The 27,792-nt window shown below is 45.5% G+C and overlaps 1 protein-coding gene across 1 annotated transcript; it reads right to left on the reverse strand.

Annotated features, from left to right (window-relative positions):
• Window positions 1-3,973: 3,973 nt before the first annotated feature.
• Window positions 3,974-27,108, reverse strand: LOC137370329 (probable G-protein coupled receptor 141). Its single transcript, XM_068032697.1, has 2 exons — window positions 27,048-27,108; window positions 3,974-4,906 (listed from the first exon to the last, which is right to left on the reverse strand). The coding sequence occupies exon 2, from the start codon at window positions 4,892-4,894 to the stop codon at window positions 3,974-3,976; it is 921 nt and encodes a 306-aa protein (XP_067888798.1). The 5' UTR covers window positions 4,895-4,906; window positions 27,048-27,108.
• Window positions 27,109-27,792: the final 684 nt, after the last annotated feature.

A 27,792-nucleotide genomic window follows, 5' to 3' on the forward strand; every position in this document is an offset into this window, starting at 1 on the left:
GGGATCCGATACAGGACTGAGGCAGAGTCACCCATCCGCCTTCCAGCCTGTCTCCGGAACTCCCATGGCCAAAATAAAATCTTGCCCATTATGTGTGTGTTATTTGTTACAAAAAAACTGCCTGCCAATTACGAGTATGGCTATTACGAGCTGCCTCTGGAAATTCATTAAAGTTTATAATTTCTTGGCAGTATTCATAAAGGGGCAAAAAAGATCAAATATGAAACTCACAGTCGTCATAGAATCATAGAATGGTTCCAGCACAGAAGGAGGACATTTGGCCCAAGATGTCCATGCTGGCTAGCAACTCAGCTAATCCCCTGCCTTTTCCTAGTAGTCCTGCAAATATTTTTTCTTCAGATAATTATCCAATTCCTTTTTGAAAGCCAAGATTGAATCGACCTCCACCACACTCTCAGGCAGTGCAGTGCAGTGCATTGCATTGCAGATCTAAACCATTCGCTGTGTAAAAAAGTTCATCCTCATGTAGTCTATGGGTCTTTTCCCAATCACCTCATTGAATCAAAGGGTCAGTGTCCAATTGGATAAAAAATTGGCTTAAGGATGGAAAGCAGAAAGGTAAATAATTGTTTTTCAGACTGGAGGATGGTAGACAGTGGTGTTCCCCAAGGGTCAGTGCTGGGACCACTGCTTTCTTTGCTATATATAAATGACTTGGATCTTGGAATACAGAGTAGAATTTCAAAATTTGCCAATGATACTAAACGTGGAGGTGCGAGAAACAGTGAGGATGATATGAAGTGCCTGCACCAGGACCCAGATAGACTACAGAATGGGCAGACAGGTGGCAGATGAAATTTAATGCTGACAAGTGTGAAGTGATGCATTTTGGCAGAAGGAATAGGGAGAGGCAATATATACTTAATGGCACAGTTCTAAAGAGTGTGCAGGTACAGAGGGATCTGGGGGCGTATGTGCATTGATCTTTGAAGGTAGCATGACATACTGAGAGAGTGGTTAGTAAAGTATATGGAATTTTGGGTTTCATAAATAGAGGTATTGATTAGAAAAGCAGGGAATTTATGCTGAACCTTAATAAAGCTCTGGTTTGGCCCCAACTGGAGTATTGCATCCAGTTCTGGTCACCACACTTTAGGAAGGATGTGCTGGTCCTTGAGAGGGTGCAGAGGAGATTTACCAGAATGGTTCCAGGGATGGGGAATTTTATTTACAAGGTTAGGTTGGAAAAGCTGGGGTTGTTCTCCCGGGAGCAAAGGAGATTTAGGGGGCTTTTGCTAGAGGTGTACAAGATTATCCCAGGCTTAGATAAGTTAGACAAGGAAAAACTGTTCTCATTAACTGATAGTACAAGGACTAAGGGACACAAATTAAAGGTTTTGGGCAAGAGATGCAGGGGAAATGCGAGGAAGAACTTTTCTCGCAGCAGTTGGTAATGACCTGGAACTCGCTGCTCACGAGGGTGGTGGACGCGGAGACAATGAATGATTTCAAAAGGAAATTGGATGGGCACTTGAAGGAAATAAACTTGCAAGGGATCGAGTGCGGGTCATGGGACTGACTGGATTGCTCCGTGGAGAGCCAGCATGGACCCGATGGGCCGAATGGCCTCCTTCTGGGCCATAAATGGCTCTATGACCTTAAATCGCTGCCCTCTTGTTCTTGAACTTTCCGCCAATAGAAAGAGTTTCTTCCTATTTACTCTGTCAGCCCCCTCATGATTTTGAGCACCTCTATCAAATCTCCTTTTAACCTTCTCAACAGAGCCCCAGTTTCTCCAATCTATCCACATAACTGAAGTCCCTCATCAGTGGAGCCATTCTCATAAACCTTACCCTCTCTAATGCCTTCATATCCTTCCTAAAGTGTGGTGCCCAGAATTGGATAAATACTCCACTTGAGGCCAAACCATTGTTTTAAAGGTTCACCATAACTTCCTTGCTTTTGTACTCTATGCCTCTATTTATAAAGCCCAGGATCATGAATGCTTTATTAACTGCTTTCTCAACCTGCCCTGCCACCATCAACAATCTGCACATATACCCCCAAGAACAGAACCCTGCAACCCCTTTAAGATTGTTCCCTTTATTCTATATTTCCTCTCCTCATTCGTGCTACCAAAATGTTTCATTTAATACTTCTCTGTATTAAATTTCATCTATCACATGTATGCCCATTCCACCAGCCTGTCTATGTCCTCTTAAAATCTATCACTATCCTCCTCACAGTTCACAATACTTCCAAGTTTTGTCATCCGCAAATTTTGAAATTGTGTCCTGCACACCCAAGTCAAGGTCATTAATATAGATCAAGAAAAACAGTGGTCTTAACACCGACCCAGGAGAACCCCAATATATACCTTCCTCCAGTCCAAAAAAACATTCACCACACTACCTGTTTCCTGTCTCTCAGCCAACTTCATATCCATGCGGCTCCTATCCCTTTTATTCCATGAGCTTTAACTTTGCTAACAAGCCTGTTATGTAGCACTTTATCAAACATCTTTTGGAAGTCCATGTACATCGCATCAACCACATTACCCTCATCAACCCTCACTGTTAGCTCATGAAAAACTTACTCAAGTTAGTTAAACATGATTTGTCTTTAACAAATCTGTGCTGGTTTTCCTTAATCAACATTAGTCCAGGTGACTGTTAATTTTGTCCTGTATTATTGTTTCTAAAAGCTTTCCCACCACTGAAGTTAAACTTACTGGCCTGTAGTTGCTGGACTTATCCTTATACCCTTTTTTGAACAAGGGTGTAACATTTGCAATTCTCCAATCCTCTGGTACCACCCCTGTATATAAGAAGGATTGGATGATTATGGCTAGTGCCTCCACAATTTCCACCTTTACCTCCTTAGTATCCTCGGATGCATTCCATCCGGTCCTGGTGACTTATCAAATTTAAGTAAAGCCAGCCTTTCTAATATCTCCTCTGTATCAATTCTTAGCCCATCCAGTTCTGCACGACCTCCTTTTTTGCTGTGACTTTGGCAACGGCCGAGATTTTACCTGGGCAACTGGGGTCTCGACCAGCAGCAAAAGTGCCGGTGAGAGGCCCACGCTGCCTGCTCTGGGGAAGGCGTGCTGGATCAAGTGCCAATTAAGCACTTAAGTGGACAGCAGCAGGCCTTCCCCCAGATCAAGGACCCTGGCAGCAGAAGTCCTGTCCTCTGAGAGTTACCGGCCACTCAGAGACCAGCAGTTCTTTACAGTGGCTGCAGCTGGTAATGGACCTACCTGGATTGCTGAGGGACCCAGGTTAGTCAGGGCGGGAGGGGGTTTCACGGGTAGGTGGTCGTGGGGGAGGGGTTGTAGGGTGATCGACAACAAGGGCAGTAGGTGGTTCTCAGTGGGCCCCCCCCCCTTCCAGGTTCAGGCACTGTGTCTGAACCAGATCTGTTTTCACCCCACTGAAATTGGCCCTCCCCCAATTGAATATTTTTAGTCTGGGATGCTCCTTGCCCTTTTACATAGCTAACCTGCACCTTTTGATATTATGATCACTGTCCCCTTAAATGGTCCCCTAAATGTTCCCCTACTGACACTTGATCCACTTGGTTGCTTATACCTTTGATCCAGTGACGTACCTTGTGTGATTACCCTATTTGAATATTGCTGGCTGATACCATGGGACGCTGATTAGCATTTTAAATGTTTCCCGGGGCCTCCGGCTGAATCTGGGGTCGCTCTGTTGGTCATTGCTGGAACCACGCTCAATAAAGGAACGAGTGCAAGTGGTGATGATATCAGTTTGGAAACACTACCCAAGAATATCAATAGCTCAGACTACAAGGCAGTAGAAATTTTACATGGAGACATTGGGCAGATATCCATGGAATTTCTCTCACACTGTTAAAATAACTCCACACACAGCGTACCATACAAGCACAAATATTGCTATTTTTTTTCAATTAACAATATAATTTTCAATACTTTTACTGTACATGAAGACTGACAGTGACTCAAAGTGAAATCAGAACTAATTTCTCAATGTGCAGCCAATAGGAAGGTAAGCACATCAAAACAGTTCATTGCAGTCAGTGCTAAAAATACTTCATTAATGGTATGTAAGGTCAGTGAACAAGGGTGAGTCACAATTTGGTTTATGTAGAACAACCTGAATCCAAGGTATGGTAGAAAACATATGATCATAACCAGCAAGAACAACAAAGTCTTTGTCTGAGCTCCAAACTGTTGCTGTTTACGAAAGGTGCCTGCATGTTTGGCTGCTAATTTCATTATTATAATTATCTGAATGGCAAGCAAAACACAGATTGTTGTTGATACAACAGTAACACAAAGATAGTTCACAACCTTTATGAATCCTTTTGTAAGCTCAGTCTGGAACTGAAAACATTGCATTTGGCTATACTTCTTTGAAGTACCGTAGAATCCCAGAAAGAGCGGCAAAACACCAAAAAGCACCAGTGCCCAGATGAGCAGGCTGGCAGCACTGGCATGCCAAGGCTGGTAAAACTGCATTCTCTTCTTTTCTCGAAAGAAACTGATCATCCTTATGACAACTATGGCCACGTAGAACATGAAGCACAGGTACATGTGAACGTGAATCATCGCACTGACCAGCTTACAAAATATTTCACCAAATCTCCACTCACCAAGAATGTAATAGGAGATGCGGAATGGCACAGTTAGGAGAAAGAAAGTGTGCACCGATATAAGATTGATCACAGCAGTGGATGTCACTGATCTTCTATCAGATTTGATTTTCCAAGTCATGATGACGGCTCCAGCAGAACCTCCCATTAATACAATAGCATAAATTGCTATTAAAGCAGCATTATAAGTGGTTCCAGGCGAATCGCAGCTAATTGAGACATTGGAGGTGAAATTGCTGCCTCTGAATGTTCCTGGTGAGGATGTGCTATTATTCAATGCTGAGTTGTTCATTTTTCTCCAACCCTTCAAGGAAAAAAAAAACTTATTGATATATGAAAGCAAAAAAATTCTCTGCAAACATAATCAGCAAGTTATTCACAAATCTTTGGAAAACATATAGAAATGGAACTACCAAATAATATGGTGCTGTATTTAATGGATAATATGGTGTAATATGGATGTAGTTCCCGCCACTATCAAACGGCAGTAGCACTTCTGCTGTGATTGTAGGATATTGTATGAGGTCAAAGGGAAGCCCTCAGCATGAGGCCGACTCATGCCCAACGCACAGAGAGATGCAGGAAGCAAGCACCTCCGGTGCTGTGAATCTGAAACAGCTCAGGCTCCATTTATCTTCACAATGTGGCAGAATCACATCAGCCACTCAGTGCCTGTACAGCAAACCAAGGAGGTGCCCCTTTTTGCCTTCAACACTTATAACAGTTTGTGTAAACTTGAAGTAGTAAGTATTTTGTTCAGTGTTTTAGTGCTTAGTGCAAGATCAAAAAAACTTAGAACAGAGTAAAAGGTAAACACCATAAATAAATATAGACTAAGATAACATAAAGACCAAAGATAAAGAGCTAGGATAACTGAACGGGGTTTTAAAAAGTGTGAGATTTTCCAGTAGCAACCATTCAGCTGGGTAAACATCCCTCAGACCCATTTGGTGACTGGTTGGTGAGTAATGGACTTTCTTTGCTCTCTAAGCAGGAGGAGTGGAGTGGTGTAAACTAGAAAGTATGAACCTATAACTAATGCTTTATGAAATCAATAATTCAAATTAGTTAAATTAATTAGTTAAGAAAAACTAAAAATAAACCAAGTGAATTAATTACATAAGCTTTGAGTGAATATATAAATTGAGGTTAGATAGAGATGGTATTGTAGGAGGTGTGGCTCATCTGCAGCTTGTGTGAATCTATGGAAAGCAGTACGAACTCAGGCAACCACAGCTGCAGTGACTATCTGCAACACCAGGAACTTCAGCTCAGAGTTATTGAACTGGAGTTTGAGGTGCAGGCATTGTGGGACATTGTGGGAGTTACCTGTACACTTTGACTCAGGAGGTAGTCACACCCCTTAGGTCATATTGGTTTAGTTAATGGTCAGGGACAAGACAGAGCAACTGTGACTCAGGCATGTAAGATGACCGCAGATGCAATGCTGGAGGAACTTCAGCCTTAGACCTTGTCCAACAGGTAGTAGGTACTTAGAATCATAGAATGGTAGCACACAGGAGGCCATTCTTCCCATCATGTCTCTGCAAGAGCAATTTAGCTAATCCCATTGCACCACCCTTTCTCCCAGCCCTGCAATTTTTTTTCTCTTGAGATAATTGTCCAATTCCATTTTGAAAGCCACAATTGACTCTGCCTCCACCATAGTCCGCCTCCACATCAGGCAATGCATTCCAGATCTTAACACACTGTGTGAAAAATCATGTTTTCATCATGTCACCTTTCGTTGTTTTGCCATTCACCTTAAATCAGTGTCTCCTGATCCAGAAAAAGTTTTGGCCTATCTACTTTGTCCAGACCTCTCATGATTTTGAATACTTTTTTTTATTATTCTTTCATTGGATTTGGGCCAACATTTGTTGCCCATCCCTAATTGCCCTTGAACTGAGTGGCTTGCTCAGCTATTTCAGAGGGCAGTTAAGAGTCAACCACATTGCTGTGGGTCTGGAGTCACATGTGGGCCAGACCAGGTAAGGACGGCAGATTTCCTTCCCTAAAAGGCATGAGTGAACCAGATGGGTTTTTACAACAATTGTTGATACATAGCATCATTACTGAAACTAGTTTTCAATTCCAGATTTTTTTTAAATGAATTGAACTTTATTTATTAATTGGATTTAAATTCCACCAGATACCATGGTGGGATTTGAACCCACCTCAGCCTCTATCTTACTAGGCCAATGACATTACCACTACAGCACCATCTTCCCTAGCAAATTACCTCTCAACCTTCTCTTCTCTACAGAGACCAGCCCCAGCTTCTCCAATCTATCCACATAACTGAAATCCCTCATCCCTGGAACCATTCTCGTAAATCTTTTCTGCACCCTTTCTAATGCCTTTACATCCTTCCTAAAGTGCGGTGCCCAGAATTGGACACAATACTCCAGTTGAGGCCAGACCAGTGTTTTATAATGGATCACAATAACTTCCTTGTTTTTGTACTCCATACCTCAGCTTATAAAGCCCAGGATCCCATATACCTCCTTAACCATTTTCTCAACCTGCCTTGCCACCTTCAATGCTTTGTACACAGATACACAGGAACCTCTGCTGCTGCACCCCCTTTAAATTGTAACCTTTATTTTATATTTCCTCTCCTCATTCTTCCTACCAAAATGTATCACTTCACTTATCTTTCCATTAAATTTCATCTGCCACTTGTCCGCCCATTCCACCAGCCTGTCTCTATCCTCTTGACGTCTATCACTATCCTCCTCACAGTTCATAATACTTCCAGATTTTGTGTCATCTTCAAATTTTGAAACTGTGCCCTGCACACCCAAGTCTAGGTCATTAATATAGTTCAAGAAAAGCTATGGTGCTTATACCGATCCCTGGGGAACCCCCATTATATACCTTCCTCCAGTCTGAAAAAACGGTTCATCACTACTACTTTCATGTTACTCAGCCAATTTCGTATCCACTGTCCCTTTCATTCCTTGGGCTCTAACTTTGCTGACAAGCCTGTTATGTGGCACTTTATCAAGTGCCTTTTGGAAGTCCATGGACACCACGTCACCACATTACCCTCATCAACCCTTTCTGTTTCCTCATGAAAAAACTCAATCAGGTTAGTTAAACACGATTTGCCTTTAACAAATCCATGCTGGCTTTCCTTAACTAATCCATATTTGTCCAAGTGACTGTTAATTTTAACCCAGATTATCCTTTCTAAAAGCTTTCCCGCCACTGAGGTTAAGCTAACTGGCCCGTAGTTGCTGGGCTTGACCTTACGCACTTTTTTTGAACAAGGGTGCAATATTTGCGTAATAAAAGCAAAATACTGCGGATGTTGGAAATCTGAAATAAAAACAAGAAATGCTGGAACCACTCAGCAGGTCTGTCAGCATCTGTGAAAAGAGAAGCAGAGTTAACGTTTCGGGTCAGTGACCCTTCTTCGGAACTGACAAATATTAGAAAAGTCACAGGTTATAAGCAAGTGAGGTGGGGCAAGAGATAACAAAGGAGGTATAGATTGGACCAGGCCACATAGCTGACCAAAAGGTCACGGAGCAAAGGCAAACAATATGTTAATGGTGTGTTGAAAGACAAAGCATTAGTACAGATTAGGTGTTAATACACTGAATATTGAACATCAGCAAGTGCAAACCTGAAAAAAAAGTGGGTAAGCAAACTGAACAAACTAAGATGAAATGAAATAAATGCAAAAAAAGATTGTAAAAAATGTAAAAAAGAATGCAAAAAAAAGGAAGAAAAAATAACTAAAAATGAAAGTAAAATGGGGGGCTGTCATGCTCTGAAATTATTGAACTCAATGTTCAGTCCGGCAGGCTGCAGTGTGCCTAATCGGTAGATGAGATGCTGTTCCTCGAGCTTGCGTTGATGTTCACTGGAACACTGCAGCAATCCCAGGACAGAGATGTGAGCAAGAGAGCAGGGGGGAGTGTTGAAATGGCAAGCAACTGGAAGCTCAGGGTCCTGCTTGCGGACTGAGCGGAGATGTTCCGCAAAGCGGTCACCCAGTCTGCGCTTGGTCTTCCCCAATGTAGAGGACACCGCACTGTGAGCAGCGAATACAGTATATTACATTGAAAGAAGTACAAGTAAATCGCTGCTTCACCTGAAAGGAGAGTTTGGGGCCTGGGATAGTGAGGAGAGAGGAGGTAAATGGGCAGGTATTACACCTCCTGCGATTGCAGGGGAAGGTGCCATGGGCTGGGGACGAGGTGGTGGGGGTAATGGAGGAGTGGACCAGGGTGTCGCGGAGGGAACGATCCCTTCGGAATGCTGACAGGGGAAGGGAGGGGAAGATGCGACTGGTAGTGGGGGGAAATCCTCGGTTGAGGAAAAAGGAGGTAGCTGTGGGAGCCGGTGGGCTTATAATGGATATTAGTAGACAACCTATCCCCAGAGATGGAGACAGAGAAGTCGAGGAAGGGAAGGGAAGTGTCTACTAATATCCATTATAAGCCCACCGACTCCCACTGCTACCTCGACTACACTTCTTCACACCCTACCTCCTGTAAGGACTCCATTCCTTTCTCCCAGTTTCTCCGTCTCTGACGCATCTGCTCTGATGATGCTACCTTCCATGACGGTGCTTCTGATATGACCTCCTTTTTCCTCAACCGAGGATTTCCCCTCACTGTGGTTGACAGGGCCCTCAACCGTGTCCGGCCCCTTCCCCTCCCTCCCAGAACCGTGACAGGGTTCCCCTTGTCCTCACTTTTCACCCCATCAGCCTCCATATCCAAAGGATCATCCTCCGCCATTTCCGCCACCTCCAGCGTGATGCCACTACCAGTCGCATCTTCCCCTCCCTTCCCCTGTCAGCATTCCGAAGGGATCGTTCCCTCCGCGACACCCTGGTCCACTCCTCCATTACCCCCACCACCTCGTCCCCAGCCCATGGCACCTTCCCCTGCAATCGCAGGAGGAGTAATACCTGCCCATTTACCTCCTCTCTCCTCACTATCCCAGGCCCCAAACACTCCTTTCAGGTGAAGCAGCGATTTACTTGTACTTCTTTCAATGTAGTATACTGTATTCGCTGCTCACAGTGTGGTCTCCTCTACATTGGGGAGACCAAGCGCAGACTGGGTGACCGCTTTGTGGAACATCTCCGCTCAGTCCGCAAGCAGGACCCTGAGCTTCCGGTTGTTTGCCATTTCAACACTCCCCCCTGCTCTCATGCTCACATCTCTGTCCTGGAATTGCTGCAGTGTTCCAGTGAACATCAACGCAAGCTCGAGGAACAGCATCTCATCTACCGATTAGGCACACTACAGCCTGCCGGACTGAACATTGAGTTCAATAATTTCAGAGCGTGACAACCCCCCATTTTACTTTCATTTTTACTTATTTTTTCTTCTTTTCTTTTTACATTTTTTACAATCTTTTTTTGCATTTATTTCATTTCATCTTAGTTTGTTCAGTTTGCTTACCCACTGTTTTTTTTCAGGTTTGCAATTGCTGCTGTTCAATATTCAGTGTATTAACACCTAATCTGTACTAATGCTTTGTCTTTCAACACACCATTTACATATTGTTTGCCTTTGCTCCGTGACCTTTTGGTCAGCTATGTGGCCTGGTCCAATCTATACCTCCTTTGTTATCTCTTGCCCCACCACCACCTCACTTGCTTATAACCTGTGACTGTTCTAATATTTGTCAGTTCCGAAGAAGGGTCACTGACCCGAAACGTTAACTCTGCTTCTCTTTTCACAGATGCTGCCAGACCTGCTGAGTGGTTCCAGCATTTCTTGTTTTTATTGCAATATTTGCAATTCTCTAGTCCTCTGGCACCACCCCTGTATAAAAGGAGGATTGAAAGATTATGCCCAGTGCCTCCGCAAGCTCCACCCTTACTTCCATCCATATCCTTGGATGCATTAACTTCAAGTACAACCAGCCTTTCTAATACACCCTCTTTTAGCCCATCCAGTGTCTTAACTACCACCTCTTTCACTATAACTTTGGTAGCATCTTCTTCCTTTGTAAAGACAGATGCAAAGCATTCATTTCATACCTCCGCCATGACATCAGCCACCATTCATAAATCCCCTAATGAGCTCCACCCCTCCTTTTACTACCTTTTTACTATTTATATACCTATAAAAGACTTCTGGATTCCATTTTATGTTAGTTGCCAGTCTCTTCTCATCCTCTCACTTGCCTTCTCCTTTTTTTCACTTCCCCTCTGAACTTTCTACATTCAGCCAGGTTCTCACTTATATTATCAACCTGATATTTGTGATATACATCGTTTTTCTGCTTCATCTTACTATCTCTTTCATTATCCAAGGAGCTCTGGCTTTGTTTGTCATACCTTTCCCCCTCTTCGGAATATACCTCGACGGTACCTGTACCATCGCCTCTTTAAAGCCAGCCCATTGTTTTGTTACCACTGTGGTTAAGAAGGACTGCAGGGTGGATGGGCAAACTGACCATAGCTCCATGCTGCATGAGGCTGTTCAAGGGATAGTATAGTCAGGGGATATACACTATTGTCTGCAGCTGCAACTAGATGTTCTGAAGGTTGTGTTGCCAGCGTTTGCCAGGGTTGAGGACATCTCCTCATGGCTGGTGAATAACTTGGAGGAGTTCCATGCAGTAACCAACAACATAAGTAGAACTAGGAATGAGCTACTTTTGTGGGGAAAGATTCAGTGATGGTAATGCCATTGGACATCAAGGGAATTTGGTTAAATTCTGTGTCGTTGGAGATGGTTGATGCCTGACATTTACATGGCACAAATGTTTCTTGCCAGTTATCAGTCCAAGCCTGAATGTTGTCCAGGTCTTGCTGCATGTAGACACGAACAAATTCATTATCTAAAGAGCTGCAAATGGTACTGAACACTGTACAATCATCAGTGGGCATCCCCACCTCTGACCTTATGATGGAGGGAAGGTCATTAATGAAGCAGCTGAAGATGGTTGGGCCTAAGACACTACCCTGAGGAACTCCTGCAGTGATGTCCTGGGGCTGAGATGATCGACCTCCAGCAACCACGACCATCTTCCTTTGTGCTAGGTATGACTCCAACCAGTGCAGAGTTTTCCTCCTGATTCCCATTGACTTCAGTTTTACTAGTGCTCACTGATGCTACGCTTGGTCAAATGCTGCCTTAATATCAAGGGCACTCACTCTCACCTCACCTCTGGAATTTAGCTTTTATGTCCACAAGAGACAGTAATAATTTTAAGAAATGAAACAATGGGCTGAATTTAGTGTGGCTGTTTGGGGGCTGGAGAATCTCATTGGAAGCATTCACACAGAAATCCTGCGTCGTGATGTCAGTTCTGGATTTAGTCAACGGCCAGAAAGCACAAAGGCGGTGTTGCTGCCCTGATGCGACGGGAATGCAATTTAAATTGTAGGACACTTAATACATTAGCACTTAATTCATCGCGATTCAATCGGAATTAAGTGGATGACAGGCACCTCTCACGTGACTTCGGATTTCCGACTGTTGAAAGTTGGTGGCAACGAAGCAAGGCCTCAGTGCCGTGACAGGTAGGCAGCCAGGAGCGGCACTGCAGAGGGGAACGGGGGGAGTGGAGGTCTTTGTTGCCTTACAGTGCTGTGCACTCTGCAAGGGTGAGGACTTGGGTGGGAGTGCCGGCTGAGCAGGGTCTCGGGTGGGAGTACCGAAGAGGGTAGGGTCTCGGGTGGGAGTGCCGAAGAGGGTAGGGTCTCAGGTGGGAATGCTGGCTCAACAGGGTCTCAGGTGGGAGTGCCGAAGAAGGAAGGGTCTCGGGTGGGAGTGCCAGCTGAACAGGGTCTCGGGTGGGAGTGCCGGCTGAACAGGGTCTCGGGTGGGAGTGCCGGCTGAGCAGGGTCTCGGGTGGGAGTGCCAGCTGAACAGGGTCTCGGGTGGGAGTGCCGGATCAGCAGGGTCTCGGGTGGGAGTGCCGGCTGAGCAGGTTCTCGGGTGGGAGTGCCGGCTGAGCAGGGTCTCGGGTGGGAGTGCCGGATGAGCAGGGTCTCGGGTGGGAGTGCCGGCTGAGCAGGGTCACGGGTGGGAGTGCCAGCTGAGCAGGGTCTCGGGTGGGAGTGCCGGCTGAACAGGGTCTCGGGTGGGAGTGCCGGCTGAGCAGGGTCTCGGGTGGGAGTGCTGGCTGAGCAGGGTCTCGGGTGGGAGTGCCGGCTGAGCAGGGTCTCGGATGGGAGTACCAAAGAGGGAAGGGTCTCGGGTGGGAGTGCTGAGGAGGGAAGGGTCTCGTGTGGGTGTGCCAGCTGAACAAGGTCTCGGGTGGCCTGCGTTGGGGGGGGTGGGGGTTGCGGGCTTGGGTTTGGGTGGCTGTATCAGGTGACCAAACTGTTCCGTGAGATGTTTGGTTGCCCATACTGCTGTGTGAGAGGGTTGGCCATCAGCAAGAGTGGTCACTGAGGGCCATCAGGGAGTCTTCCACAAGTAGCAAAGGTACAGGTCCCAAGGCCGGGCCGTCTCTGCATCAACAGCCATTTGGAGGCCCACTGGTCACCTGACATGGATCTCATACACCTTATCTTTTTGGACCCCTGTGGTGTGATGCGGTACGTCTGACAGAGCGAAGGCCAGGAGGCAGCTGTGCCTGCCCATGAAGCTCCACAATGAGAGCAGCAGCAGCCAGCCATGCCAAGAAGGGCCCGCCTGTGCCAGAGAGTGTACCGGACTCGAATCAGTTACCTCCAAATGTCCAAGCAGCATTGTCAGCAAAGACTAAATCTCTCCAGGGAGACCTTCACTGACTTATTCACGCTGCTGCAGGACAAGTTGCAACCTGTGGAATTTGAGGGTCACCCTATGCCAGTGGCCCTGAATATCACAGTGGCATTAAAGTTTTACACACCTGGAACATTCCAAGTATCCACCGGGGACATGTGTGAGATCTCCCAGGCAGCAGCCCAACCCTGCATCAAGGAGGTAACCAATGCCTTGTTCAAGAAGGCCGGCACCTATGTGCACTACCAGACCGACTCTGACAGTCAGGCCAAGAGGGCCATCAGTTTTGGGGCCATTGCTGGATTCCCCTGGGTGCAAGGTGTGTAAGACTGCACACATGCGCCCATCAAGGCTCCATCAGACCAGCCAGCTGCCTTCATCAAGAGGGAGGGCTTCCATGTGCATCTGTGACCACCGAAAGCATTTCCTGCAGGTGTGTGCCGCTTCCCATGAAGCAGCCACGACACTTACATACTTCGACACTCCCAGGCGCCAAGCATTTTAGGCACCCCATTGCTTTCAGGGATGGATTCTCGGGGGCAAAGGCTACGCATTGAAGACTTAGCTACTGACACCTGTGAGGAACCCTCACAATGCAGCGGAGGAGAGGTACACTTGCCACAGCTCCACCCAACGTCCATCGAGCAGGCCACTGGGCTGCTGAAGATGAGATTCCGTTGTCTCGACTGCAGTGTGTGGGAGCTGGTGCATGCCAGTGTAATCCATGGCAAACACGTCTGCAGTAAGTGTCTGCGGCTTGAGGAGCTTTGGCTCAGAGTCAGTGAGCTGGAAGCCAAGCTACAGACACTGTGATGCATCAGGGAGGGGGAAAGTTACCTGGACGCTTCGTTCCAGAAGGCAGTCTCACCACTTAGGATAGGGTCTTCTGATTTGGTCAGTGCTCAGGGAGTGGGGGGTGACTGTGAGTGAGGCAGGTCAGGGGATTGAGAAGGCAAAAGTGGAGGAGGCTCAGCCCTTGCTATTGTCCAACAGGTTTCTTGCAGTTTGCATGGATGAGAGCAAGAGCTGCAGTGTGGATGAGCAAACTGACCATCTCACTGTGGTACAGGAAGCCATAAGTGGGGGGAGTAAATAGGAATGTAGTGGTAGTAGGGAACAGTATAGTCAGGGGGATAGACACAGTTCTCTGCAGCCAAGAGCGAGAGTCCAGAAGGCTATGTTGCCTGCCCCGGTGCCAGGGTTCGGGACATCTGCTCAGGGATAGAGAGGAACTTGCAGTGGGAGGGGGAGGATCCAGTTGTTGTGGTCCAAGTGGCTACCATCAACATAGATAGGAGCATGAGGGCTAATTAAAAAGCAGAACATCACAGATAATAATCTCTGCGTTATTACCTGAGCCACGAGCAAATTGGTGCAGGATAAATAGACAGCTAAATGCGTGGCTCAAAGATTAGTATGGGAGAAATGGGTTTTGATTCATGGGGCACTAGCACCAGTACTAGGGAAAGTGGGAGCTGTATCATTGAGACAGTCTTCACTGAACCGTGCTGGGACCAGTGTTCTGGCAAGTTATATAACTAGGGCAGTAGAGAGGGCTTTAAAATAAATAGTGGGGGTGAGTGATCAAGTGAGGGAAGATGTGATAATTTAAAGAGAAAGGAGAAGGCAAGACAGCAAGATAGCAATAAGGGTAATGATAATCAAAGTGTGGCAAGAAGGGACAGAGCATACAAACTTAAGAGTTTGCCAGCAGATAAGGTTAGAGGTTGTGAACTAATGGGGGTGGAGGGGGAGGGTTCATGTGAAAGGAAATTTGGAAATGCAAAGCGAAAGGTTGAGGCATCGGAACAATATAGAGTTGTGGGCAAAGAGAAGCAGAATGGGACAGGTAGGGACAGAGAGTTTAACAAAAAATTGTACATCAGTGAATAAGGTCATTGCAGAGAAAAGAAGTAAAAAATTGAAATTCCATGTTCTTTACCTGAAGCATCTGCAATAAGATAGAGGAACTAGTGGCACAAATAGAGGTAAATGATTTAGATCTAATCGCCATTACAGAGACATGGTTACATGGTGATCAAGGTTGGGAAATAAATATTTCAGAGTACACAATATTTTGGAAAGATAGACAGAACGGCAAAGGAGGAGAGGTAGCCCTGGTAGTAAAGGATGACATAAGGACATTAGTGAGGAAGAATCTGGCCTCAGAAAATCATAAAGTAGAATCAGGATGGGTGGAAATTAGGAATAGCAAGAATCAGAAAACACTCGTATAGTAGATTATAGGTCCCCTAACAGTAGTTACACTGTTGGACAGAGCATTAAACAAGAAATTATTGGAGCTTATAAAAAAGGCAATGTAATAATTGTGGGGATTTTGATCTTCATATAGACTGGGAAAATGAAATTGGAAAGAGTGGTCAAGAAGGTGAGTTTGTAGAACGTTTTCGGGACAGCTTCTTGGAGCAATATGTTGTGGAACTGACTAGGGATAAAGCTATTTTAGATCTGGTAGTGTGTAATGAAGCAGGGTTATTTAATAATGTCATAGTAAAAGATCCACAGGGAAACAGTGATCGTAATACCATTGAATTCCATATTAAGTTTGAAAGTGACATACTCCAATCACAAGCAAGAATCTTAAACTTAAACAAAGCCAATTGCATTGGTATGAGGGGAGAATTAGCTAGGTGAATTGGGTAAATAGACTCAAAGGTACGGTGGTAAATGAACAGTAAGAAACCTTTAGAGAAATCATTCAAAATGTTCAACATTCCATTGAAAAACAAAAACTCAGCAAGAAAGACACATCCATGACGCACTCAGGAAGTTAGGATAGTATTAGCTTGAAAGAAGAGGTTTACAATGTTGCAAAAAAGAGCAGCAAGTCTGAGGATTGACAGTGTTTTAGAAACCAGCAAAGGGCCACCAAAAGTTGATAAAAAAGTTTAAAAAAAGAGAGTAAACTAGCCAGTAATATAAAAACAAATTGTAAGACCTTTTATGGGAATATAAAAAGGAAGAGAGTAGCTAAAGTAAATGTTGGTCCCTTAGAAGCAGAGACAAGAGAAATTATCATGGGGAATGAGGAAATAGCAGAAGCATTGAACAAATATTTTGTGTCTGTCTTCACTGTAGAAGACACAAGTTTCATACCAGAAATAGAGGGTAACCTAGGGGCTAAAAAGTGATAAAATTAAGGAAATTCATATCAGCAGAGGAAAAAGTATTGGCAAAACTTAAGGGACTAAAATCTGACAAATCCCTGGGACCTGCTGGTCTACACCCTATGGTTCTAAAATAGACAGCTGCAGGGATAGTGGATGCGTTAGCTATGATTTTCCAAAATTCCTTAGATTCGGGAATTGTCCCATCAGATTTGAAGTTGGCAAATGTAACGCCAGTTTTCAAGAAAGGTGGGAGAGAGAAAAAAGGGAACTACAGACCAGTCAGCCTAACATCAGTCATTAGGAAAATACTGGAATCGATTATTAAGGACGTCTTACCAATGCACTTAGAAAAACACAGTAATGATTAGGCCAAGTCAACATGGTTTTACTAAAGGGAAATCTTGTTTGACAAATTAATTGGAGTTTTTTGAGGATGTAACTAGTAAGGTAGATAAAGGGGAACCAGGAGATGTAGTATACCTGGATTTCCAAAAGCCATTTGGTGAGGTGTCACTCAAATGGTTAATAGGTAAGATAAGGGCTCAAGGAGTTGGGGGTAATATTATTGGCATGGATAAAGGATTGGTTAATGGACAGGAAGCAAAGAGTAGGCATAAATGGGGCATTTTTAAGTTGGCGGGCCATAAATAGTGGAATGCCGCAGGTTTCAGTGCTGGGGCCTCAGCTATATACAAAAACTTAGATGAAGAGACAGAGTAATGTATCTAAGTTTGCTGATGATACAAAGGTAGATGGAAAGGTAAACTGTGGAGAGGACACAGAGAGGCTGCATAGAGATATAGAGTGGGCAACAAGATGGCAGATGGATATAATATAGGTAAGTGTGAGGTTGTAAGAATAGAAAAGCAGAATATTTTTTGAAAGGTGTGAAACTTGTAAGTGTTGATGTTCAAAGAGACTGAGGTGTGTTTGTACAAGGAACACAGGGAGCTAGCATGCAGGTTCAGCAAGCATTCGGAAGGCAAATGGCCTGTTGGCCTTTGTTGAAGTACAGGAATAAAGAAGTCTTGCTACCAATTGTACAGGGTTTTGGTGAGACCACATCTGGAATACTGTGTGCAGTTTTGGTCTCCACATTTAAGAAAGGATATACTTGCATTGGAGGTGGTATAGTGAAGGTTCACTAAATTGGTCCCTGGGATGTGGGGGTTATCCTATGAGGAGAGACTGAGTAAATTGAGCCTATATTCACTGGATATTAAAAGAATGAGAGGCGATCTCGTTGAAACATACATGATTCTGAAGCTGGATAGGGTAGACATCGAGAGATTGTTTCTGCTGATCAAGGAATCTAAAACTGGGGGGGCACAATCTCAGGTTAAGGAGCCGATCATGTAGGACTGAGATGAGGAGAAATTACTTCACTCAAACGGTCGTGAATCCTTGGATTCTCTACCCCAGTGGGTTGTGGATGGTCCATTCTTGAATACATACAAGGCTGAGATAGATGGATTTTTGGTCTCTCAGGAAATCAAGGGACATGGCAAGTGGGCGGGAAAGTGGAGTTGAAGCCTCAGATCAGCCATGATGGTATTGAATGGTGGAGCAGGATCGATGGGCCATATCATCTCCTCCTGCTTCTATTTCTTGCGTTCTTGTGGTCCAATGGAGCCCTGTAATATGCCCCAGTGAAGGTTTCGCATATTGTTCTGGTCTTCTGTGCTCTGCACAATCCAGCACTGTGGGGGTGGAGGCCTTACATGACGATGACGTGACTGAATGACACTCCTCCACTGACAAGGAGGACACGGAGGGGGGAGATGAGCAAGCAGCACAGCAAGTTGAAGCCCTTGAACCAGAGGCCAGGCAGATTGAGCAACAGGCCAAACAGGCAAGAGACAATCTCATACTTACCCGCTTCCAGCCATCCTGATGGACTCTCAGAGTTAATACAATACTTACCTCAATGCATGCAGTCTGCCGTCTCCCTTCTGTTTGTATTCCGTACCTAGCACCCAGTTGAACCACACATTATGGCCCATCGGAGATCCTCTTCAAGTGACAGCTAAACCTACATCAGCATTCCACTAAGAGGGAAGGTGATGTCAGCAGCTCATAATTAATGCATGATAGAATAAACACTTTTACACAATGAAGCTTAATTGCTAAAACAAAAGAACTTTATATGATGCAGCATGTGTCAAATTTCAAACATCCATGAAACCTGAAGTGTCTCTATGTGATTTTCTTTATATATTTACAAGTGCTTCCACAAGGTGTGAACCCATCACTAGCAGCTGAGCTGGAGGAAGGCTGCTGATCAGGCTGCCCCTTGACCTGGGATGACTTCGGCAGCCATCCTCTGGCTGTCTGAGGCCTGGAAGGCCCCAGCTGCCTGAGGGTTTCCTGCACTAGAGCAGGATTCTCCTTAGGTGTCATGGCTGCTGGAGTTGGGCTCAATGACGGAGGTGCTGAGGAGCTGGTGTCCACACTCAGAACACCCTGAGGGGAGCCTCCAGCTGTGGAGGGCAGCCTCTCCTTCTCTCTTTCAAGGCTCACTTGAACCTCCCTGCTCACCAGAGAAGGATGAGGAGCTGGAGAAGATTCTGGGTTCTCTCGCCTTGCCACTGCTGCATTGAGCTCATGGCCAAGGCGATGGTGCGCAGGTCTGCACGTATCTGTAGGATCTGGCTCTCTAGGAGGATCACCAACTTCTCAATGGAGGAAGCCATGCACTCGCATGCCTGAGACATGACAGTATTCATGACATGGATGGACTCCACATGGATGGTCCTCTCATGGCTGCGCATGGCTTCTGGCATCTTCACCAGATGTTGCCTGACCTCTCCCTGAAACTCCAGCATACCCTGTGCTGTCGACACCAGAGACTCTTCATCAACCTGGGGCTCAGCATGGGCCTGGCCACCCACAGTCCTCCAACTGTCAGAGGCCTCGGCTGTCTTAGCTTCAGCCAGCTGCTAGGGTACGTGCATGGTGCTCATCAGCTTGTGACTGACCCTGATTCTGAAGTCGAGTGGAAACCCACCGAAGTGGAAGTATCTGTGTTGGCGGAAGGTGCAGGAGAGTCATGGGACGGTGCATCCTCTGAGTACTTCTCCTCCTCAGAGGTTGACAGCTGCCCCCCCCTTCCGCTGGAGCCTCCTGCAGACGCCGACCTGCTTGAGAAAATACAAAAATGTGTGGGTTAGCCTGTGAAGATCACGCCATACCAACCAGACGTGATGTTAGTCTCCATAAAAGTGAACTGTATGTCGATGGAAGCCAATCCTCACTCTCTTGCATGGAGTCTCCAGTGTCTCCATCTAATATGGTGCACCCTGATTCCTTGCCAATTCTAATGTCTCTTTCTCGGCTGTGGAGAGAGGCTGAAGATCCAGTATGCCTCTGCCTGTCTGGGATGTCTCCCTCCTGTAGGCCCTCTTGTACTGCAAGAGGAAAGAGGGAGATAGTTCTACTTCACAGAGAGATCAAAATGACAGATCTGCTAGTGTCAGGCCCTCGTCCCCTACTGGGCTTTCGTATACAGCTCATGCAGCTGTCTGCTCTCAGGGGAGTTAATGGGGCTGAGCTGTGAAAGAAGGTAGCCTTTGGTCAAAAGACAGCCATGCATCTATCGGGATGAGGTGATGCCTAACCTTCTCTGCCAGTGCCATTTAGAGTGCCTCCCTCTCCATGTCCCACTTCACAGAATCACAGAATTGTTACGTTGCAGAAGGAGGCCATTCGGCCCATGGTGACTGCACTGGCTCTCTGAAAGAGCAATTCACTCACTTCCATGCCCCCACCTTCTCCCCGTAACCCTGCACATTCCTCCTTTTCATATAACAGTCAAATTCCCTTTTGAATGCTTCAATTGAACCTGCCTCCACCACACTCTCAGATAGCGCATTCCTGATCTTAACCACTCACTGTGTGAAAAAGTTTTTCCTCATGTCACTTTAGCTTCTATTACTTCCTCCTGCGTAGCCACTTGCAATAACTAAAAAGGAGAGAGGTGAGGAGCACTCATCTAGGCAGAATGCAGGATGTCATTGATCCTCTTGCGGCACTGAACCCATGTTCGGGGGGTGACTCCATAGCTGCTAACCTGCTCAGCAACCTCCATCCAGGCTTGCTTGACCAGGCGGGAAGACCTCTTCTTGCCATCACTGGGGAAGAGGACTTTCCACCTTTCCCTTGCAACCTGGAGGAGAATCTATGGGGAGGCATCATTAAACTGTGATGCAACTTGTCTCTGCCATCCTGCAGGGTCTGTCTTGGGGTGGTGTGGTGGTGGGGGGAGGGGGGGGTTCCATAGCCACTGCAACACGGGTCTCAGTTGTGAAGAGCTAGCAGCAAATCAATCCAAGGCAGCAATACATGCAGGACTGGCAGGGCTTTAAATATGGCGCCAGCACCTGCTCCGAAGTCATCTGATGCCATATTCGGCATCTCGTAATCTGCCCCTGCTGTGTGATTGGCCGGGCCCCATGTCTACATTATGTAACGTGGCTGCCCGTTGCATGATCACATTGGGCCAGCCGCCCACATGACTAACAGGAATGGTGCCCGCTTCTGGTACCACCTCCAAGACCTGCGACAGGCTCACTAAACTCAGCCCAATCTTTGCATCATTTAGTAAATTTGATGAATATTTAACAGCATAAAATCACACACTGATATAACACAGTAGGATCTAGATCCACAAAACAGGGTCCGATTGGAGAAACCTCCACGAAATTCGCCCTCGACGTCACAGGGTCCGAGTGGGAGACTATACAAGATTCACCCCCCAAAGTCGTGAAGTAATCTTCTCCACTAAGTAGATTAGTTCCGAGCTTTTTCACATGTTCTTTCTTGTTCATTTTCTTAGAATTCTACTTAAATTAAACAATGCCCACCCAATAACCACTATTCTAATTCTGTGTTATTGCCTTTTAACTGTTTTGATTGGTAAGTGCAGCTCTGAGCTGTTTATCCTGTTAAATTGGGCTGTAGAAATCTGAATGTGCTGTGAGGGGAGATGGTGACATGTGCTGCAGGATCCTGAATTAGTGATCCCCCTGACCACTGTGCAGTATGAAGGGATATCAGCACAGAATTAGTTTTAGAGAGTGAACAGTGTGTTGATAGCCAATGCAAGAAAGGGGGAACAGGCAATGTGTTACTTTGCCCGCTTGGTCAGGTCATTGACTTCGTGCATCGCTGGTCTGCAGTCGGTAAAGTGTCACTGCCACCTCCCTCCATATGGCACACACATTATTTTCTCCAATGGAGACCCATAGTTTCTCTCTCCCTCTCTGCTGACTCTCATTGAGGAGGATATGGATATGTAGGACACACTCATTCACATTGCCTCCACCTCTGTTCTGGTCCCTCATCCTGACAAAGATCACAACAGCCAGCCATTGCAGTTACCTGAGCCAAGCACTTCCTACTCACCTGTCACTCCCCCAGAATGCTCCTGTACAGACTTGGCATTTTGAAGACTAATTTCCAAGGACCATGGCGCAGTGGTTCCATTTTACCCTGGAATTCTGCTCGTGGATATATAATTTAGCGACTAATAAGAGGGATGATATCTTAGAAGGTTCCTCAAATGAGGCCATATGGGTAGAACTTAAAAACAAAAAGGGGGCAACAACTTGGCTGGGCGTGTACTACAGACCTCCTAACAGTCAGGAGAGATAGAGGAGCAAATATGTAGGCAAATCTCAGAGAAGTGTAAAAATAATAGGGTAATAATAGTAGGGGATTTCAATTTACCTCATATCCCGTGTTCAGTTCTGGGTACTGCCTGTACGGGGTTTGCAAGTTCTCCCTGTGACCGTGTGGGTTTCCGCCGGGTGCTCAGTTTCCTCCCACAGCCAAAGATTTGCAGGTTGATTGGTAAATTGGCCATTGTAAATTGCCCCTAGTGTAGGTAGGTGGTAGGAGAATTGAGGGAAGGTGGGGATGTGGTAGGGAATACGGGATTAATGTAGGATTAGTATAAAATGGGTGGTTGATGGTCAGCACAGACTCGGTGGGCCGAAGGGCTTGTTTCAGTACTGTATGACTCTATGACTCTAATATCAGCTGGGATAGTCTTAGTGTAAAAGGCTTAAAGGGGGCGGAATTCTTAGAATGCATACAGGAGAGCTTTTTGAGCCAGTACACAGAATGTCCTACAAGAGAAGGGTCAGTACTGGACCTAATCCTAGGGAATGAAGCCAGACAAGTGGTAGAAGTGTCAGTGGGGGAACATTTCAGGGATAGTGACCATAACTCTGTAAGATTTAAGGTAGTTATGGAAAAGGACAAAGATGGACCGGAAATAAAGGTACTGAATTGGGGGAAGGCCGATTTCAGTATGATAAAACAGGATCTGGCCAAAGTGGACTGGGAGCAGGTACTTGTAGGAAAGTCGACATCAGATCAGTGGGAGTCATTCAAAGAGGAAATAGTGAGAGTTCAGAGCAAACATGTGCCCATTCAAGGTGAAGGGTAGGACCAACAAGTCCAGGGAACTCTGCATATCAAGGGATATAGAGGATTGAATTCGGAAAAAAAAAAGGAAGCTTATGGCAGATTCAGAGCGCTGAAAACAGCGGAGGCCCTAGAGGAGTACAGAAAGTGTAGGGGGGTACTTAAAAAAGTAATTAGGAGAGCGCAGAGGGGACATGAAAATTCTGAGGGACAGGATTAATATCCACTTGGAGAGGCAGGGATTAATCAGGGATAGTCAGCATGGCTTTGTCAGGGAGAGATCGTGTCTAACTAACTTGATTGAATTTTTCAAGGATGTGACTAGATGTGTAGATGAGGGTAAAGCAGTTGATGTCGTCTACATGGACTTCAGTAAGGCTCTTGATAAGGTCCCGCATGGGAGATTGGTTATGAAGGTAAGAGCCCAGGGGATCCAGGGCAATTTGCCAAATTGGATCCAAAATTGGTTTAGTGGCAGGAGGCAGAGGGTGATGGTCGAGGGTTGTTTTTGCGAGTGGAAGCCTGTGACCAGTGGTGTACCACAGGGATCAGTGCTGGGACCCTTGCTGTTTGTAGTATACATTAATGATTTAGACGTGAATATAGGAGGTATGATCAGTAAGTTCACAGATGGCACAAAAATTGGTGGTGTTGTAAATAGTGAGGAGGAAAGACTTAGATAACAGGATGGTATTGATGGGCTGGTAAGATGGGTGGAGCTGTGGCAAATGGAATTTAATCCTGAGAAGTGTGAGGTGATGCATTTTGGGAGGACTAACAAGGTAAGGGAATATACAAAGGATGGTAGGACCCTAGGAAGTACAGAGGGTCAAAGGGACCTTGGTATACTTGTCCATAGATCACTGAAGGCAGCAGCACAGGTAGATAAGGTGGTTAGGAAGGCATATGGGATACTTGCCTTTATCAGCCGAGGCATAGAATATAAGAGCAGGGAGGTTATGATGGAGCTGTATAAAATGCTAGTTCGGCCACAGCTGGAGTACTGTGTACATTTCTAGTTGCCACACTATAGGAAGGATGTGATTGCACTGGAGAAGATGCAGAGGAGATTCACCAGGATGTTGCCTGAGCTGGAGCATTTCAGCTATGAAGAGAGACTGAAAAGGCTAGGGTTGTTTTCCTTAGAGCAGAGAAGGCCGAGGGGAGATAAGATTGAGGTATACAAAATTATGAGGGGCATTGATGGATTAGATCAGAAGAAACATTTTTCCTTAGCGGAGGGGTCAATAACCAGGGGGCATAGATTTAAGGTAAGGGGCAGGAGGTTTAAAGGGGATTTGAGGAAAAAAATTTCACCCAGAGTGTGGTTGGAATCTGGAACGCACTGCCTGAAGAGGTGGTAGAGGCAGGAACCCTCACAACATTTAAGAAGTATTTAGATGAGCACTTGAAACGCCATAGCATACAAGACTACAGGCCAAGTGCTGGAAAATGGGATTAGAATAGTTAGGTGCTTGATGGCCAGCACAGACACGATGGGCCGAAGGGCCTCTTTCTGTGGCTGTATAATTCTATGGTCAGTGTTGCAGGGTACCAACGGCACAAGCACAATAATGGGGTGGATGGGGGTGCAGTTGGCCCTGCAGAGCATCGATGGGTTCACGATGCAAACCAGCCCCATGAGATTTCAGAGCCCTGGATCTTTATCAGTTCCAGCCTCCAACTGAGACATTTCATCTTTCAAAATACATCAGCAACAACAAATAGCACTTCCTTCATAAATCTGACCTCATTTAAAACCCTGCTGTTGAATCCTAATGCACACCAAGTCCTGTTCACCCGCCATCCCTGTGCTTGCTGACCAACATTGGCTCCTAGTCCAGCAACGTTTCCATTGTAAAATTTTCAGCCTTGTTTTCAAACCTCTCCATGACCTTCCCCTCCAGCTATCTCTGTAATCTCCTCCAGCACCATAACCCTCCGATAACTGCACTGCTCCAATTCTAGCCTCCTATGTTTCCTTCACTCCACCATCAATGGCCATGCCTTTAGCTGCTGAGGCCGTAAGCTCTTTGCATTTCCTTCCGACACTTCTTCACCTCTCCTCCTTTAAGACACTGCTTAAAACTTACCTCTTTGATCAAGCTTTTGGTTACGGACCTATTATCCCATGCGACTCACTGTCATATTTTGTATGCTGACATTTCTGAGACGTGCTCTAGAGGTTTTACTACCTGAACGGCGCTATGTAAATGCAACTTGTTGCTTCTGTTAAAACTGCAGAATAGAATCCTTTGACTACTTGTAGAAGATAAATTAGTATAAACACATAAAGTACCAAAAATAAATATTCACTTGATTATATTCATGAAAAAAAAGGATCAAGTGACTTACTGCGTACTGATGCTCAAACAGAAGTAGATGCTCCGATTGAGCGAGGGTGGGTATGGAGCTTCACCACGGGAGTGTACAGTGGGGAATTGTGTATCTGCTGCTCTGGGTTCTCCAACCATTCATGGGTCCGAGATGGCCTCTCCCAGTCAAAGCTTCACCATTGATACAGACACTTTCTCATGTCTGTAAACTAGTACAGATAATAATCATAAAATGGTCTTCAGTCTGGATAGACAGGAAAATAATCTTTGACTGTCACCAGAAAGACAAGCCGATCACAAGCAGTACAGTGAGGTGAGGCCGGTCAAGCTACAATCAAAAGATGCATCTGGCTACTTTTGTGCTGAGCAAAGCGAGGCCTGATGATCAGGGGTTAGGACTGACGGTATGAAACATTCAAACCTGTGATCTGCTACTGTGGGCCTGACCTGATGAATAAACAATCAAATCGTTGAGGTGATTGTTTCCAACCACACACACGAGGATTGTGAATTCTCTCCCTGCTAGAACAAATCAAAATTCCAGTGGTTATGCACATTGGATAGGTAATAAAATGTAAGATAATTGACAAAAGAACCAAGGGGAGAAAATCAGCAATTTTCTCTTGCTAAGCTGTGCAAGCATGTGGCTGCATAGCAGCCTGGAAGGTACCACACAGACCATGTTCTGTGACAAATAGCGTGCACGCGCGACCAGGCAAAAGAATTTTAAAGGGAAAACTGGAGATGAGGAGAATTTTTTTTTAAACACAGCAAGTTGTGATCTGAAATGCACTGCCTGAAAGGGTAGTGGAAGCAGAAGTGGAACACATAAATACCAGGGAAAACATTTACAGGCCCTAATGGGGAAAGAGCAGGAGGAGTGGGACTATTTGCATGGCTGAATGGCCTCCTTCTGTGCTATATGATTCTTTTCATGTGATTTGAATTATGATAGAATCCATTGTAGTCACAGGGATGTTCCTGCCAACAGACCTGTAGGCAACAATAATATTGGCACCAAACATTCTATCCTGAGTGGCACTCCCAGTGTAGCATGCAAAGTCAGCTCAGTTATACAGCGGGGTATAGAATGGGACTGTACTATCTGTCTCATTATAGTAAAACCTTCCCCTGTAAATGCTGGGTCTGTAGCTGCACTCCTTTTAACTTTCATATTTTCTAACAGAAGGCCATATCAAGGGAATGCACCTGCTCAGGGTGACAGCATGTTAACAGACCATTACAGCATACAGCTTGGCCTGGACAGGCACAGCTCACTTCAGGAACACTGCCCCATCCCACCGCAGAGCAGAGGTGAAGCAGTGAAATCAGCTCATCGTTTCTCATCACTCTCAAATGCCATTCACACAGATGCACGGTGGTGATGCAATATCTCAGAATAACTGTTATCATTAGTTATCGCAGCTCAAAAACATTCTACACATAAAGTCTTTCACCTGCTGTGCAATTGAGCATTGGAGGGGAGAGTAAAATTACTGGCCACTTATCCAAGTCACACAATATTCCGACATGTATCTCCATTGCTTCCCGTTGCCTGGATCAAAATCCTGAACCCCCTACCTAACAGCACTGCAGGAGCACCTAATCAATACGGTGGATTTAAACAATAAATACAGACCAGTTGTGAGAAAATGAAAGCAGGTTTTCTACTTTTTACTTTTCATTGATTCTTATTCCCTGTTCAAAAACATATTTCAATCTAGAAAAATCAAATCATGTAAATATACAGTACAAGAAGCTTAATTTTTATTTTTTTTAAATGCATGATTCTTTGCAAGTAGAAAAACTGACCCTTCTGAATTCCACAAACTATGTTCAGAAAGTTGGCTTACCTCAAGCTCTGCGACCAAAGCTGAAGAAGTGAACCCAACAGTAGCTCAGCGGCTGCAAGCTGGCCAAGTGAAAAAATATAAACAAGTAAATAGTTAAAACAGTAACAGATTTTTTCAGTCAAGACCAGAGGAAATAAGAAATCTAAAAATGTATATGGGTTTTAACACATGCCAAAATGTTTATTTTGGGTAGTGGAGGAGAGAATGTGGAGTTGACATGATGTTAACTTGCACATTTTTACAGCAATAATATTCAGAGATAGACTGGCACATATCAAAGAATAAAACGCGACAACAAGCCAGCATTTATTGCCCATCCCTAATTGCCCTTGAGAAGGTGGTAGTGAGCTGCCTTCTTGAACCTCTGCAGTCCTTGTGGGGTAGGTACACCCACAGTGCTGTTAGGAAGGGAGTTCCAGGATTTTAACCCAGCGACAGTGAAGGAACGGCGATATAGTTCCAAGTCAGGATGGAGTGTGTCTTGGAGGGGAACTTGCAGGTGGTGGTGTTCTCATGCATCTGCTGTCCTTGACCCTCTAGGTGGTAGAGGTCATGGGTTTGGAAGGTGCTGTTGAAGGAGCCTTGGTGAGTTGCTGTAGTGCATCTTGTGGATGGTACACACTGCTGCCACTGTGTGTTAGTGGTGGAGGGAGTGAATGTTTGTAGATGGGGTGCCAATCAAGCGGGCTGCTTTGTCCTGGATGGTGTTGAGCTTCTTGAGTGTTTTTGGAGCTGCACCCATCCA

The sequence above is a fragment of the Heterodontus francisci genome, chromosome 5, assembly GCF_036365525.1.
Source record: "Heterodontus francisci isolate sHetFra1 chromosome 5, sHetFra1.hap1, whole genome shotgun sequence".
NCBI lineage: Eukaryota > Metazoa > Chordata > Chondrichthyes > Heterodontiformes > Heterodontidae > Heterodontus > Heterodontus francisci.

Coding starts and splice junctions, on each gene's coding strand:
- LOC137370329 (XM_068032697.1), bottom strand. CDS start 4,894: ATGAACAACTCAGCATTGAATAATAGCACATCCTCACCAGGAACATTC.